Source organism: Euprymna scolopes, chromosome 23 (genome assembly GCF_053919585.1).
Source record: "Euprymna scolopes isolate OS-2025 chromosome 23, ASM5391958v1, whole genome shotgun sequence".
Taxonomy (NCBI): domain Eukaryota; kingdom Metazoa; phylum Mollusca; class Cephalopoda; order Sepiida; family Sepiolidae; genus Euprymna; species Euprymna scolopes.
Window position 1 is genome coordinate 57,538,260 of NC_136504.1, and position 14,583 is coordinate 57,552,842.

General features: G+C 34.8%; 1 protein-coding gene across 1 annotated transcript in view; it reads right to left on the reverse strand.

The window, feature by feature from the left end:
• LOC145245619 (matrilin-1-like) overlaps positions 1-14,142 on the reverse strand; it is a 35,028-nt gene extending 20,886 nt beyond the window's left edge. The window contains exons 1-3 of the mRNA XM_080107186.1: positions 14,046-14,142; positions 9,076-9,153; positions 6,041-6,607 (exon numbers count right to left, since the gene is read on the reverse strand). Coding sequence (XP_079963312.1) covers positions 6,041-6,533 — 493 coding nt within the window. The 5' untranslated portion in view covers positions 6,534-6,607; positions 9,076-9,153; positions 14,046-14,142. The remainder of the gene's footprint in view (positions 1-6,040; positions 6,608-9,075; positions 9,154-14,045) is intronic.
• Between the last annotated feature and the right edge of the window lie 441 nt (positions 14,143-14,583).

Sequence of the window (14,583 nt, forward strand, 5' to 3'; positions counted from 1 at the left end):
TCTAAATTTATGCGTGTTTATTCTAATGTTCCTTTTGTTTGGTTTTCGAACTCTTATTTATCAGTTAATTTCTTTGTTTCAAGGAGAAGTTACTCTCATGGCATATATTTTTATTTCTAGAGTTACTTCCCTCCCATCTTTTTCTTTCCCTATATTATACGTTTAGTTTTTTTCTTACTTTATTTAATTGTTTCCTTCTTTTTTCCTTTTATTTCTTTTTAGTTATATTCATCCAATCTCTTTATTTATATTTTTACCGTTTTGTTGTTTTATTCATGTTAATATATTTTTGTTAATCTGGGCTGATGCATGAAATTAAGTATCGATTTCTGTGCAGGCATCCATGAATTACGCCTTGTCCTCTATTCAATAATTTTCTTTTGATATTAGTATATTATATGCTTCTAGTATACATAGGTTGCATCTTTTTGATTTACCCTGGAGGTAAATGTTTTTCACATGCTTTTTTCCGTTAAGGGAATTTTCTTTAAACAATGTTCTATTGTCAAGAGTGTTTTTATTCAAGAAGTCTGAAGAAATGCTGGTTGTGAAAAATTTTCAAACGCCATAATGCTTGAAATTGTTGAACTGGTATGGAAACAATTGTAACTGATCTACTTGTGTTGCATGTCTGATAATCTGCATAATCTCTTGATCAGCTCCCTCTTACCTAACTGAAACTCTTTAAAACATGACAGTAAAATAAAAAATAAGCTAAAACCAGGCTTAGAGATAAACAAATCCAACTTGCTTCCTCCCTTGAGGCTTGCATTCACGAACATCTGTGGGCTTAGAAATAAATTTAGCTGATGTTGAAGCATTTCTCCTAACAAATACCCCGGATATCTTAGCACTAAGTGAGACTAACCTTCACTCCTTCATCCCCTCTAACTACTTTAACATGCCTGGCTATCCCCCACTCTGCCGTAAGGACTCTGACAAACATATTCACGGACTTGGAGTCTACATTTGTAACACCCTCCCCTTGACTAGAGAAACAAACCTAGAATCGATCAAGCCTTTATGTGACTAAATATGCAACATAACATTAGCTACTTTTATTTTTTCTACCGCTCTTCCTCGACACAGGAATGCACCATAATAAACAAAGTCTCTGACAGCATAGACACAGCACTCTCTCTCTCTCTCTCTCTCTCTCTGTCTCTCTCTCTCTCTCTCTCTCTCTCTCTCAACACTAGCGCACAAGTACATGTATTTGGTGACTTTAATGTCCACCACAAAAACTGGCTTGGATTCTCTACTCACACAGATGCAGCGGACAGCACAACACATAGCTTTGCTATATCTCACTCCCTATCACAAATGGTTACGTTTCCAACCCATTTTCCTGACCAGCAAGAACAACACGCATTACTTCTAGATCTGTTTCTGACAACAGTTCCCGATGACTGTATAACAAATGCTAACAGCCCACTCAGGAACGCTGATCATGCTGTGATAATGGTCGAAATCGCCCTAAACTCTAGACCCAAAACTGAAAAGCCAGTGCTCAAAACAACGAGATATTATAAGAAGGCTGATTGGGAAGCCATCAGAGATCTTGTCAGAGATGCCCCATGGGGAAATATTTTTCTCTTCCTGCTGAACAGTGCGCAAATGAGACCATTGAATGGTTCAAAACGGCAATTGAAGCACATGTTCCCATGCGGAAATTTTATAGCAAGCCCCACTCTCACCAATGGTTTACTTCTAATTGCGCAACTGCCATTGCTCAAAGGCAGCATGCATACCGCAGATTTAACCGACATAAGTCCAGCTCAAACAGACAGAAGTATATAGAAGCGAGAAGTAACGTTAAGAAAAAAATAGCGACAGCTAAGAGAGAATTTACTAAAACCACAAAAAAACGCACCGAAGCACAAAAATTAGGAACTCGTGACTTGTGGAAAATCTACAACAGTGTAGTAAATAATGGGCAATCAACAATTCCTCCACAAACCAACAATCACGAGGCTGTTTGCTCAGCAACCGAGAAGGCTAATATGCTTGCCAGTCGGTTTGCCTCAAACTCCACACTGGACCCTTCCAACCACCTCCTTGCCTGACTTTCCTTTGCAGACAGACGCCACGCTAGACGATCTAAAAATCACCCCTGCTCAGGTGCATGATATCATAAAAAATCTTGACACTTCAAAAGCATATGGACCCAATCTCATCCCAGCTGTGCTATTAAAAAAGTGTTCAGCCGAAGTAGCTCCAGTTCTCTCCAAACTCTACAACAAATGCCTTAATGAATCTTGCTTTCCGGGCTGTTGGAAAACTACTTCTGTGGTACCAGTATTCAAGAATTCTGGCGAAAGAACTGACCCATCAAATTATCGCCCCATTAGCCTCCTCCCACTTTTCGCCAAAATATTTGAGACCATAATTAACCATGCTCAAGTCCATCACCTTACAGATGCTAAACTTCTGACTGACAAACAATGTGGATTTAGACAAACCCGTTCCACAGCAGACATCCTCACTGTAATCTCTGAACGTATATACCAGTCACTGGACAAAGCATGAAAGGGCAGAGCGATAGTTCTAGATATATCTAAGGCTTTTGACAGGGTATGGCATGAGGGTCTCCTCAGGAAAATTAAATCATACGGTATCACTGGTAGAATACATAACATAATTAAATCCTTCTTATGCAAGAGAAAAATCCAGGTTGTCCTCGACGGTCGTACATCTAAACAATATGATATAAATGCCTCAAGGGTCTATGCTTGGACCTCTATTGTTCCTAATATTCAAAATTACCTCTGAGATGGGTATATATGCTGATGACAATACACTCTATAACAGGCAAGACAGGAAAACAAATGAACACATATCTAAAGAAATGGCAAAAACACTAGAGGATGACCTCCAATCTCAAGTGGAATGTGGACAAAAATGGATGGTCACATTCAATGCTGCCAAGACTGAACTGGTTTCCTTCAATAATTACAAGAAACCTTCTCTGCCACGAGTAGCAATGGCCTGTGACTCTTTATCTGAGAGTACATCTTTCAAACTGCTTGGCCTAACGTTCACATGAAACATGAGTTGGAACAATTACATTGAAAGCATTGCCAGGGCCGCTGCGAAGAAGGTAGGCTCTCTCTACCATGCTAGAAAACTACTAACACCCGAAACTATCCTGTACCTCTATAAGGCCACCATTCACCTATGTATGGAGTATTGCTGCCACATTTGGGCTGGTGCATCTGCTACTAGTCTCTCGCTCCTAGACAAGGTTCAAAAGAGAGTCGCCAATCTGATAGGCCCTGACCTGGCATCTAAGCTTCAGCCTCTGTCCCATCGACGAAATGTTGCATCCCTCTGCCTGTTCTACAAGTATTTTAATGGTGAATGCTCTGGTGAACTTCAGACACTTGTGCCCCCACGACGTAGACACCCTCGACAAACCCGACAGGCAGCTAAATCCCACCCCCACACAGTAGAGATCCCTAGATATAAAAGATCTTTCTACTCCAGTAGTTTCTTCCCCAGAACCGCTAGACTCTGGAATCCCATTCCAGGTCCCTGCTTCCCCAACTGTACTGACATGCAGAAGTTCAAGTCTAACATGAACCGACATCTTGCTGCCCAAATCTCAACATAGTACCTCAGTAGTGTTTACCCCTGATAGTAGCCCCTACACCAAAGTGGCAATGTGCCTTGTTTGGGGTGAAAATGTAATTAAAAAAAAAAAAATTTTTAGTAAAATGAAATACACTTTCTGTTGCCATCAACACCGTTTTTGAAGTCTTGGTTTTGTTTATACAGTATATTAATGCTTAATTATGAAATATGATAATTTTGTAGCTTACTCCTTAAGTCATCTCTCTTTGGCTTAAAACTTATTGGTATATGAAAATTTACTGAATTACACGAACCCAGTATAACTCAGTATATGACATACAAGTATATATATATATATATATATATATATATATATATATATATATATATATATGTATATATATATATATACATACACATATATATATATATATATATATATATATATATATATATATATATATATATATATATATATATATATATATATATATCAGTGATGGGACATATTTTCACGATTCCGATACAATTACCAAATCCGTACTAAATTTCCGATTCCGATACAATTACCGATCCTTTTTAAATCTTTAAATGTTTATCTATAGACTTGTTATTTTTCTCCCGATTACCTTTAAAACACATCTTAAATGTGAATATATTTTTTTACACGTAAAAAATACACTTGCAGTAGTTGATGTATCGATTTTAGCTTAACTGATAATTTAATGTAATTGAATATTTATCATTTTATCATTATTGCCAGCAGTGGAAAATTTTGCTTTAAACACAATCAAATAAAAATGGCAAATAAAAGAATCAGGTTTGACATCGAAAAATAGGCACAAAGTATTTATCTAAGTAATCTGGTTAATGTAGTATCAGAATATATTTTGTTATTACGGTTTATCTCCAATATCCTTATAGGAGTCAGTGATATATTCCCATAGTATGGACGCCCGGCGCGAACGGAACCCCCACAATATCATTTTACCCTCTTTAGACAGAACAGATAATAGCCAGAAAACCAAGATGGAATAATTTAGTTTCATGTACCATCCCAAAGCGTCATCAATTTTTCTTTAATATTTTTTTTTGTGGCTTCGATGGTTGGAAGATTCTATTTATTATAAAAGACGACAGGAGATATTAACATATTACGAACATTAAATTAGCGTATTATACTAGCGTATACTAATTCAATATTCGTAGTATATTATCACCTTCTATCCTCCTTTTTAATAAATAGGATCTCCCGATCGAATAATTTATAATCTGGAAACTGTGACACACGTACTACGTTAAAAGTATTACAGTATTAATATATAGATTACAGGCAATCTAAAATATAATTTGTGTTTCCTTTCGCGTCAGTTATAGTGATAGCAGCCAAAGTCGTTTATGTTATTTTAAATTCGAAGTGGTTTACGTAAATTACTGGCGGTTATGAAAATGTTGAAAGAATAAAGAAATAATTTGTTTCTTAGATAATTATTAATCTGATCATTTGATATTATCAAGAGTAGAAGCTATGGATGAAAGATATTGACTGCATTGCTACTGATTTTGCATTTGATCTACTCAGCAGTGAAAGTTAAGGTTCAGGTCTAGATAATCGTGATATGACAGCGTACATCGTTTGTTTTTGTTTTTGCTTTTATGTGTGTTTTGGTTTGAGAATGTGCCCTGGAATAACATATCTGATCTATATTCCGTATATATGTAAATATGCAATGCAATGATTTTTGAGTGAATGTATCTATGGGACAGAGCATTGGCTGACACTATGTAGTGCTGTCAAAAGTTGTTTGTAAGCGTTCGAAAAAGATTATCCCGTAATATATAAGTCTAAGAATAGCCAATCAAAATGCCCAGAATCTAATGATGGAAGTTTAGAGAGCGGTTAGTATTTACGTAGGGTAAGTGTAATGGGTTAATGTTAAAAGTACGGAATGGAAAAGTTAAACTCTAACAATTTAATCATTAATCGATTTTAAACGTCATCTTTTTATCTTCTATATTAATAAAATATACTTATTTCCCCCTCTCGAAAAAGACGCCATAGGAATATATACACAGACGCCACGCCGTATTCCGATACGGCTCTATATAGCACAGTTCCTAGTGTCGATTGTAGAGTAACAGTAGAATTTGTAAACAGAGCTAAATCTACTCCTACCTCTTCAAAGTTCAAATATTTAAGGAGATTCATTTTGACCGTGTATAATTTAGGATATTAGGAAAATGAATGAAGTAAAATGATAATTTCCTGAAACACGTATCAGGTATTGGCAAAAAGAGGACCGTATCGAAATACGGCGTGGCGCCTGTGTATATATTCCTACAGCGTCTTTTTTGAAAGGGGGAAATAAGTCTATTTTATTAATATAGAAGACAAATAGATGACGTTTAAAATCGATTAATGATTAAATTGATGACGTTTGACAAAGTCGATAATAGTTTTACTTACTCACGCATGTTTGGTTGATTAGTTTCTCAACAATGTCTGGTAATTTCTTGAAGTCTGTTGTGATGACATTCTCTTTCTTTGAAGCAATCATTTCTAGTTCTTTTACATCAACTCCAGATCCTATACCAACAGAGAACATATTAATATCTGGACGGTCAGCATGCAAGTCTTCGGCTGCCTTCTTGGTCTTTGCGTGAAAGGTTGATTCGCCATCTGTGAAAAGGATGCCTATATTAGGGGCGTTAAGTCGATCTCCTCTTGTCACATTAAACATATCCATAAGATGATATATAGCCCTGTCAGTTCTCGTTCCACCGCCGGTGTGTTCTTTGCCAAATTTCATCAGTTCTTCCAGGAAAGCGTCGTTATCATTAAACTCGTTCAGCTCTATCTGTCTTCCGGATATGGTATCATTAAAGGCAAAGAGGGCCACTTGCATCTTTTTTGCTCCCAATTTAAAATTATTAATAAAAGTTTTCACAGTTCGCAGCATTATCCTAAATTGACGTCTACTGATGCTTCCAGAACAATCCAGTACAATCCCAATATCAGCGACATTTGTACATGCTGAAAAATAAAACATGAGAATTATTTGCGTCATTTCTATATGTTTTCAATTAGTTGTCCCTGGAGGAGAGATATATCGAAGCAAAATACTAAAGATATACATATAAACAATACATATTCCGCTTCAATATCATCTAAGACAAGTTTTTTGTAAAACAATTATTATCATCAAGCTTTTAAGAGTGAATTCTTTATATATATGTTTGCATAATAATAATACTCAAGTACAAAAAATGACATTTATACAGCGTTTCAGTAGACAAAACTATACATATTTAAAGTGTACATTTCTGGTAACATTTTTAATATAATACATATACGTCACATAATTATTTATATAACGTGTATTAAAGAAATTAAATTAAAGACAGTATCAAAAAGCTTAAATCAATTTTCTGCTAAGCCATATAACTTTAACAATTAGATATCTTTTCAATTCATTAAATACTGTTTTTACTAGAAACAAAAGTGTAACCCGTTAGATCACACATTGAGTTTGGGTTTAATTGTTCGGGTGATATATTTTAGAAATTTGGAAATCAAATAATTGTGCGTATTTTTAATAAGTACATTTACTCATTTTTATAGCTAACCTTTCGGCATTAAAATATGCCTTTCTCAGAGCAAGACTGTTTTTGTTTCTTTTGAGTTTTTTTTGTATGGGCTTTCTGTGTATGTGTGTGCGTTTATTTATTTTATTTATTTTTTTACATAGACATAACCACTTATCAAGGCCCAGAGACCACTCGAGGATAAGGGTTAAGAGTGTACAGTAGTTAATTGGATAATATAGTAATCGTTAGTAATGGAAATTCAGTAAATTTCTTAATTTAAGTGGAACGACTCATCAAGAACTTGTTTACGTTGGACTTGAAGACAGCGATATTGTAGTCAGCCGGAAAGCAGGCAAACGGAAGACAGTTCCACATGCATGCACTTCTAAGAAAGAAGCTTTGTTCATGGGATCTACGTTTAGGTTTAGGCACAGATAAAGAGTGTGGGGGGGATTGTTGATAGTGTTTTCAGCTAGACGAGTGTTTCTTGTGAAAGTTTGGCGAGGGGGGACCATAGATTGAAGCTCAGTCGAGCACTTGCCATGAAAATAACGATAAAGCAGAAACAAACTTGCAACATCTCTTCTGTGAGATAGATGTTGCAAGGAAGAGAAAATAATATCTTCTACGAAGCTACGAAATCTATTTTGAACTCTATCAAGGCAGGACAAGTTCTTTTATTTATTTATTTATTTATTTATTTATTTTGCCAGTACTAACAGCTGGAAGGAATAACTCCCTCGTCGTGTGGATACAGTAATTTGGGTAAAACTATACAAACACCGTGACAGCGAATTAACCCTACCCCTAACCCTAACCCTAACCCCTAACCCTAACCCTAAACCTAACCCTAACCCTAAACCCTAACCCTAACCCTAACCCTAACCCTAATTCTAACCCTAACCCTAACGCTGTCACGGTGTTTGTATAATAATACCGTAATTTGTGCATCCGACGGTCCTGACACGTGGTGTTGGAAGCAAGTCTGAATGTTTCCGCGTGGTTACGTATGTCATAATATACGATTTTCTCTAAGCAAAGCAGACGACTATGTAATTAGACGGTGGAGAAAGGCAAAGAGATATTAGAAAGAAAGTGAACGTGGGAAAGAGACAATGAGGGATAGGGACGACCAATGAAAGTGAAATTGCCCTAAAATAAAATAAAGAAAATACGAGGAACAGCTGAATAAAAAAAAAGGAAGAAAAGTCTGTTGAATCAAAAAAAAAAAATAGGGGGTTCGTAAGCGCAACATTTTTATATCAATGCGAATTTTTATCTGACACTGTTTGCTGCGGGCTTCGAGTCGCCTGTTTTTCTGATTGACCGTTTTATTTACTTTATCTTTTCGCTAAATAAAAAATAAATAATCGTGGTCTTTTGTAAAAAGAACCCTCGCCATAATGAAATTGTTCTTTAGTTAATCAACTCATGAGACGTCGTGGCAGCGATCCCCCAAACGCATGGCTAGAAATCCAACAATCGTCAATGGTCTCAATCCTACTTCTCACCTCGGGCTGCTTTTATACAGCCTATCTTCCCCATTTGCATGTGTGCGGCGAGATTTCGCGAGACCGCTGCTTATAAAACCACAGGCGCCATCTTTAATCTCTCTCTCTCTCTCTCTCTCTCTCTCTCTCTCTCTCTCTCTCTCTCTCTCTTTATCGCTCGACCTCGCCCAACACACACATGGTAAGACTTCTGTTTTCCTTAACTTTAAAAAATGTGTTTTTACGAGTTATCGAGTGTTAACTGTTCTGTGCTTTTTAAGATGTGATTAATATAAGTGATAATTAATTTAATGTGTTTTGATAATAATTTATTATAAATTAACATGAGTAATTAATATGCAGATTAAATATTAATAAGTGATTTTACATTCAATTCATGAATAAAATATTAATTGAAACTTACGCGTGTCAACGCATTTTGTTTTATCTCCCTCTCGTACGCATTGCGTACCGTTTGGACATTTCCGAAAGCATGGACTGTCTGGAAAGAAACGATGCCATACAAGTTTATTAAGCAAAACAAATATATTAAAATGCATGTTTAGCACTAGGGCTGTGACAACAGAATATTCTTTTCATTCTTTGGACTCCCAAGTATATATCCGACACAGTAAGACACAGTCAATCAACCGAGAACCACATCAGTCTATATAAAAACATATAAGGTATAAACGGATATATACTCAAGAGTCAAAACAATGAAAGCAATATGCTGTTGTCACAACAGAATAGTGGTGCAACTCCTTGTTTCAGATGATGAATTTTGGCGATAGTAACCTCTTTGAAAAGTGCCAAGAACAGCGCTAACAATTAAGATAAATGCAGATAAATTTATGAATGAAAGATGGCGGATAAAAACATGAATGTTATGAATGAGTCATCAGTTAGTAAGTGCTAAATTTGACGAGAGTTGGGGAAATAAAAATGAGAAAACGTGAGTTAACAAAGAAAATATATTTAGATATCGATTTAGATCACTGACGTAAAATGTTTGGGTTTTTTTATCCTTTGGGATGAATCTTCATAATTTGTGCATTCATTATTTTTGTAGACTGTTATCCTCATCTTTATAGTTGTTTAGTTTCACCACGTTTCTGTGAACTCATCCTCTGGCCTTCTTCAGGTTATTAATCGCGACGGGATAGGAATGCCGAGTTTTGTAACTTATCCCCAGTAATTACGGCTTTCCATAATTGTTATCTTACCAACTAATCCTCTGGCCTGCTTAGGTAGGATTGAAACCGCTATCTTTAGACAATACTCACCTGAAACCTTAGAGACTCAACACCTCTATCTATTGCGCCACAAGCCTCTGGTTGCATCATTCCACCTCTCCAGAAGGTATTTCACTCTCGATGCAATCCTCCGCTTGTATAAGAGCCATATACTTCCTAAAATGAAGTAATGTTGTTATATCTGGGCACGAGCTATCCAGAGTACTCTATCTTACAGTGTTCAAAACTGGCTTTGAAACCAAGCAGGTAATTCCCTTTTCTCTCTCTCCTACAACCTCTTTCCCACAGGAGAGACGTTGCGATTCTGTCACTGCTCTAACATTATTTTCACGGTAAGTGCTCGTCTGAGCTTCAATCTATGGTTCCCCTTGGTCAAACCTTCACAATGGATAAAAACTAAAACGACAAATTTGTTTGATTTGGCGATGGGTGCCAGGGTCTCTGCAAGGCATCAGATCTTGTAGGATTATTCATTCTATATACACTCACAAGCATATTTGATACTACGGATATCGGCCTATATAGAGATGATGGACTAGCTATAATAAAAAGAAAACTCCAACAAAGTCAAGAGAGATAACTTTAAGAAAATCATACACAAGAAAATTAAAAAAACTAGGCCTAAAAGTAGACATATCAGCTAACATAAAAATAACAAACTTCCTGGACGTCACGTTAAAGTTAGATAAAAACGCATATGAACCCTACTTAAAAGATAACGCTAAACCAATATATGTAAACCCTAAGTCCAATCACCCACCATCAATTATAAAACAGATTCCTAACTCGATCGTAAGTAGACTCAACAATAACTCAAGCGATGAAAATGTATTTAACAGGTCAACTAATATCTATAAAACATCCCTAAAAACAGTGGATACAAAAATATTGATATCAAATATAATCAACAAAACACCAATAGCTATAATAAAATTAAGAATAGAAGGAAAAGAAATATAGTCCGGTATACAGCGCCATACAATCAAATGTTAAAAACAAAACTTGGCAAGAAATTTCTAGATCTTATCGAAAAGCACTTTCCTGCAACCAACCCCTTACACAAAATTTTCAATAAAAATACCCTAAAGTTATCCTACAGCTGCTGCGAAAATTTAAAGATGATAATTAAAGCACATAATAACAAAATATTAAATAAAAGCAATGAAAACAACAACAAAATAAACAATAAAAAAAGTGGACACCATAAAAAAAATAAAACTAACACAAAAGACACATATGTAACTAGTAGAAATAATAATAATAATAATAATAATAATAATAATAATAATAATAATAATAATAATAATAATAATAAACCAACTCCGTACAACAACAACCATACTAGAAATAAAAATAAAAATACTAATAACGAACAAGATAAATGCAACTGTAGATACCGCACACTCTGCCCACTTCAAAATAAATGTCTAACCAAAAGCATAGTTTACCAGGTCACAATATTTGCAAAAGAAAACCCGAATAACAAGAAATATTACGTAGGTATGACTTCCTTGGATTTCAAAACTCGATATTATAACCATAAAAGTACATTCAATAATAAAAACACCGTATGAAAACAATGATAGTAAACAAATACTGGGAACTCAAGAAAAGCGGACGTTCGCCGGTAGTCGAATGGAAAATAGTAAGACAAGCAAAGACATGTAGAGACCTAGACGATCCATGTAGATTATGCCTTCATGAAAAATTTGCTATCCTATACTTTAAAGAACCCTAACATCTATTAAACTGTAGGAGAGAAATAGTGAACAACTGTGTTTACAGGATAAAATTTACTCTAGGATAGAGATACAAAATAATTTTCAAACTAACAAAAACAATAGAAAATAAACAAATAAAAAAATAAATAAATAAACATGCAGGACGGGTCAACCGGAGGTCAAATGGGCCTTTGTCCTGTAAGTGCCTGTTCATTGGCTGATTAGGAAGGGCACGATGGATACTAGAAAGCTGATTGGCTATATAAAAACTCAATAGAAGGTGCGTATATAAAAATGCAAGACAACCACAAAATTCTCGCATAAGCCTGAAGAGTCCTAGAGTGGATGAAACGCGGAATATTCAGTGTAGCTTAATCGCCATATATATTTCATAACTTACTAACTAGCTCTACCTATGTATTGAGCACTTTTGAAGTAAATACTTAAAGTTTATGCATAAATTTATACTTTCGTATATAAATTTTATGTGAGTAAATGAAGTAGTTATATATTTATCTATCTGTCTATCTATCTATCTATCTATCTATCTATCTATATATATATATATATATATATATATATATATATATATATATATATATATATATATATATAAATAGTTTAACAACTAAAATCTTTTTCTCCAAACTGCTCCTGATGACGATCAAGAGATTGAAAGTGCTTGATAATGACCGAAACAAGAACATTTGGAGCCACATTATACAATATAATCTACCAACCGAAAATTGCTCGCCACATTGAAGAAATATATTATTTTAATTGGAATTCATTATTGAGATGAGTATTATTTATATTAATTTTTATTTATTGCGGGCTATTATTCTCATCTTTATTAGTTGTTGTTTCACTACGTTTCGGCCAACTATTCCTCTGGCCTTCGTCGAATTACAGGGTTAAGGCAGTCGAAAATGACTTACAAGCAGATTTTTGACCTTTTAAGAAAAGAAAATATGAAAACATCTCTTTCTCTAGTGAAGAGAAGTTGTCGAAGGTTCGAAGTTGAACGCTTCTATAAAGGAAAATCTGGATCTGGTCGCCCTAGAGCATTCACTTTGAAGGACGACCACAGGCTTAAATTAACTGTTTTGAAGGATCGAAAGAAAATTTATGTTGACCATAGCAAAGAATTCAGAACAGGGACTGGAAATTCTCTTTCTAGATATACAATATTTAGACGAATGAAAGAAACAGCATTTTCTTCTAAAAGGTGTGTAAAGAAGCCATTTTTATCTAATAAGAACATAAATGATAGAAAGAGATTTTTCTCGTGTTATGGCAAGAAAGATACAGACTGGTTCAGGAATGTATTCTGGTCCGATGAATCAAGATTTTGTCTTGTTAGTGATACTCCTGATGCTCCCGAACGGTGCATCGAAGAACTGAAGAAAGATTTTAGCCAAGTTGCATAAAAATGGCAGTTAAATACGGGAATGGAGGGATAATTGTATGGGAAACTTTTACTGCAGCAGAAGTTGGAGAACTTATTAGATGTGAGATGTCAATCAATGCAAAGGAATACATTCGAATATTAGAAACAGGACTGTTACCAAGTATCCAGAAGCTGAGTATATCCCAGAACATTATTTTTCAACATGATAATGCCCTTACACACACTGCTAAAGTCACAAGAAAATGGTTTTCTGATAATTCAATTAATGTGATATTTTGGCCATGTCAAATCTCCGATTTAAACCCAATCTAGAATATTTGGTCCATAATATCTCGTACACTGGCTGAAAGAACTTTTTCGAATAATGACAAACTGTGGGAAGCTGTGCAAAGCGAATGGAATAGCATCTCCTCTTCACAGTGTTCCACTTTGGTTGAGAATATATCTAAAAGGATTGATCTTTTAAAGAAATCAAAAGGGAATGCGATCCCATACTAAGCATTTATTAAAGTAAATGTCCTGTTCTGTGTTATTAGTCTCGTTTAAGTTTCTTTGTTCAATTGTTCATTGTTCAATATAGCTTTTAGTGCAATAAAATGTATAAAATTTGTTTGGCCCATTTGGTTTTTGCTCACGAGCGTATATATATTTATATATATATATATATATATATATATATATATATATATATATATATATATATATAACAATTTATAAACGCAAAATTCGGTGGATATATTTGAAAATTCAGAGTGTTCAAACAAGTGGAAGTTGTGAACATAGCATAAGCACTAGTTGACAGCCTTTTAGTTTTCAGTTTATTAAGTTTTTATTTATTTTAGTTTTATATATCAACAACCTGTGAACCCTTCTACTATCCGCTGCGGGAGTTACGGCAGCCTCTTCCGTGCACAAATAGGACTTGTTTAACATCGTAGAAAGTGTTAATGAGCAAAATGTATACTCGTATCCGAGTTCTGCTAACGAGGATATATATGATACTTACGATATTGGCAAACATCACCAAAATATTTATCTGGACAGTCGCATCTGTTGGTGTTTTGACATGTGCCCCCATTTTTACAAGGTCTCGTGAAATTACACCCAGCTGAAAGATAAAAAGTAAAAGATAAATGCATAATTTAGGAAATTACAAATTCAATATATAATCATTTTATATTACTCATTGAAGAGCTTCTTACCTTTGCTTTACGTGACAATGCCAAAGTAAAGAAATTATAATGTAATGTGAACAAATATCTTTGTGTACAACTCATCAGTTAGGATGCCCCTAATCACAATAACTTCTTGTGTCTCAGTAGTAATTTGCCTGGGGGGAGGCTGTTAAAATTTTGGTACATTTTTCTACAGATCCATTTTGTTATGCGTTATTATTATGTCAATATCAGCTCTTTTCATGCATATACTCCTCAGAAAAAATTTAAATTATTTGCTTAGAAAGAACAAAATGCATGACAATAAAGAATGTTTAATCTTTCTTAGGAGTCTATGCATGAAAAAAGCCGGTAGCGACATAATAATAA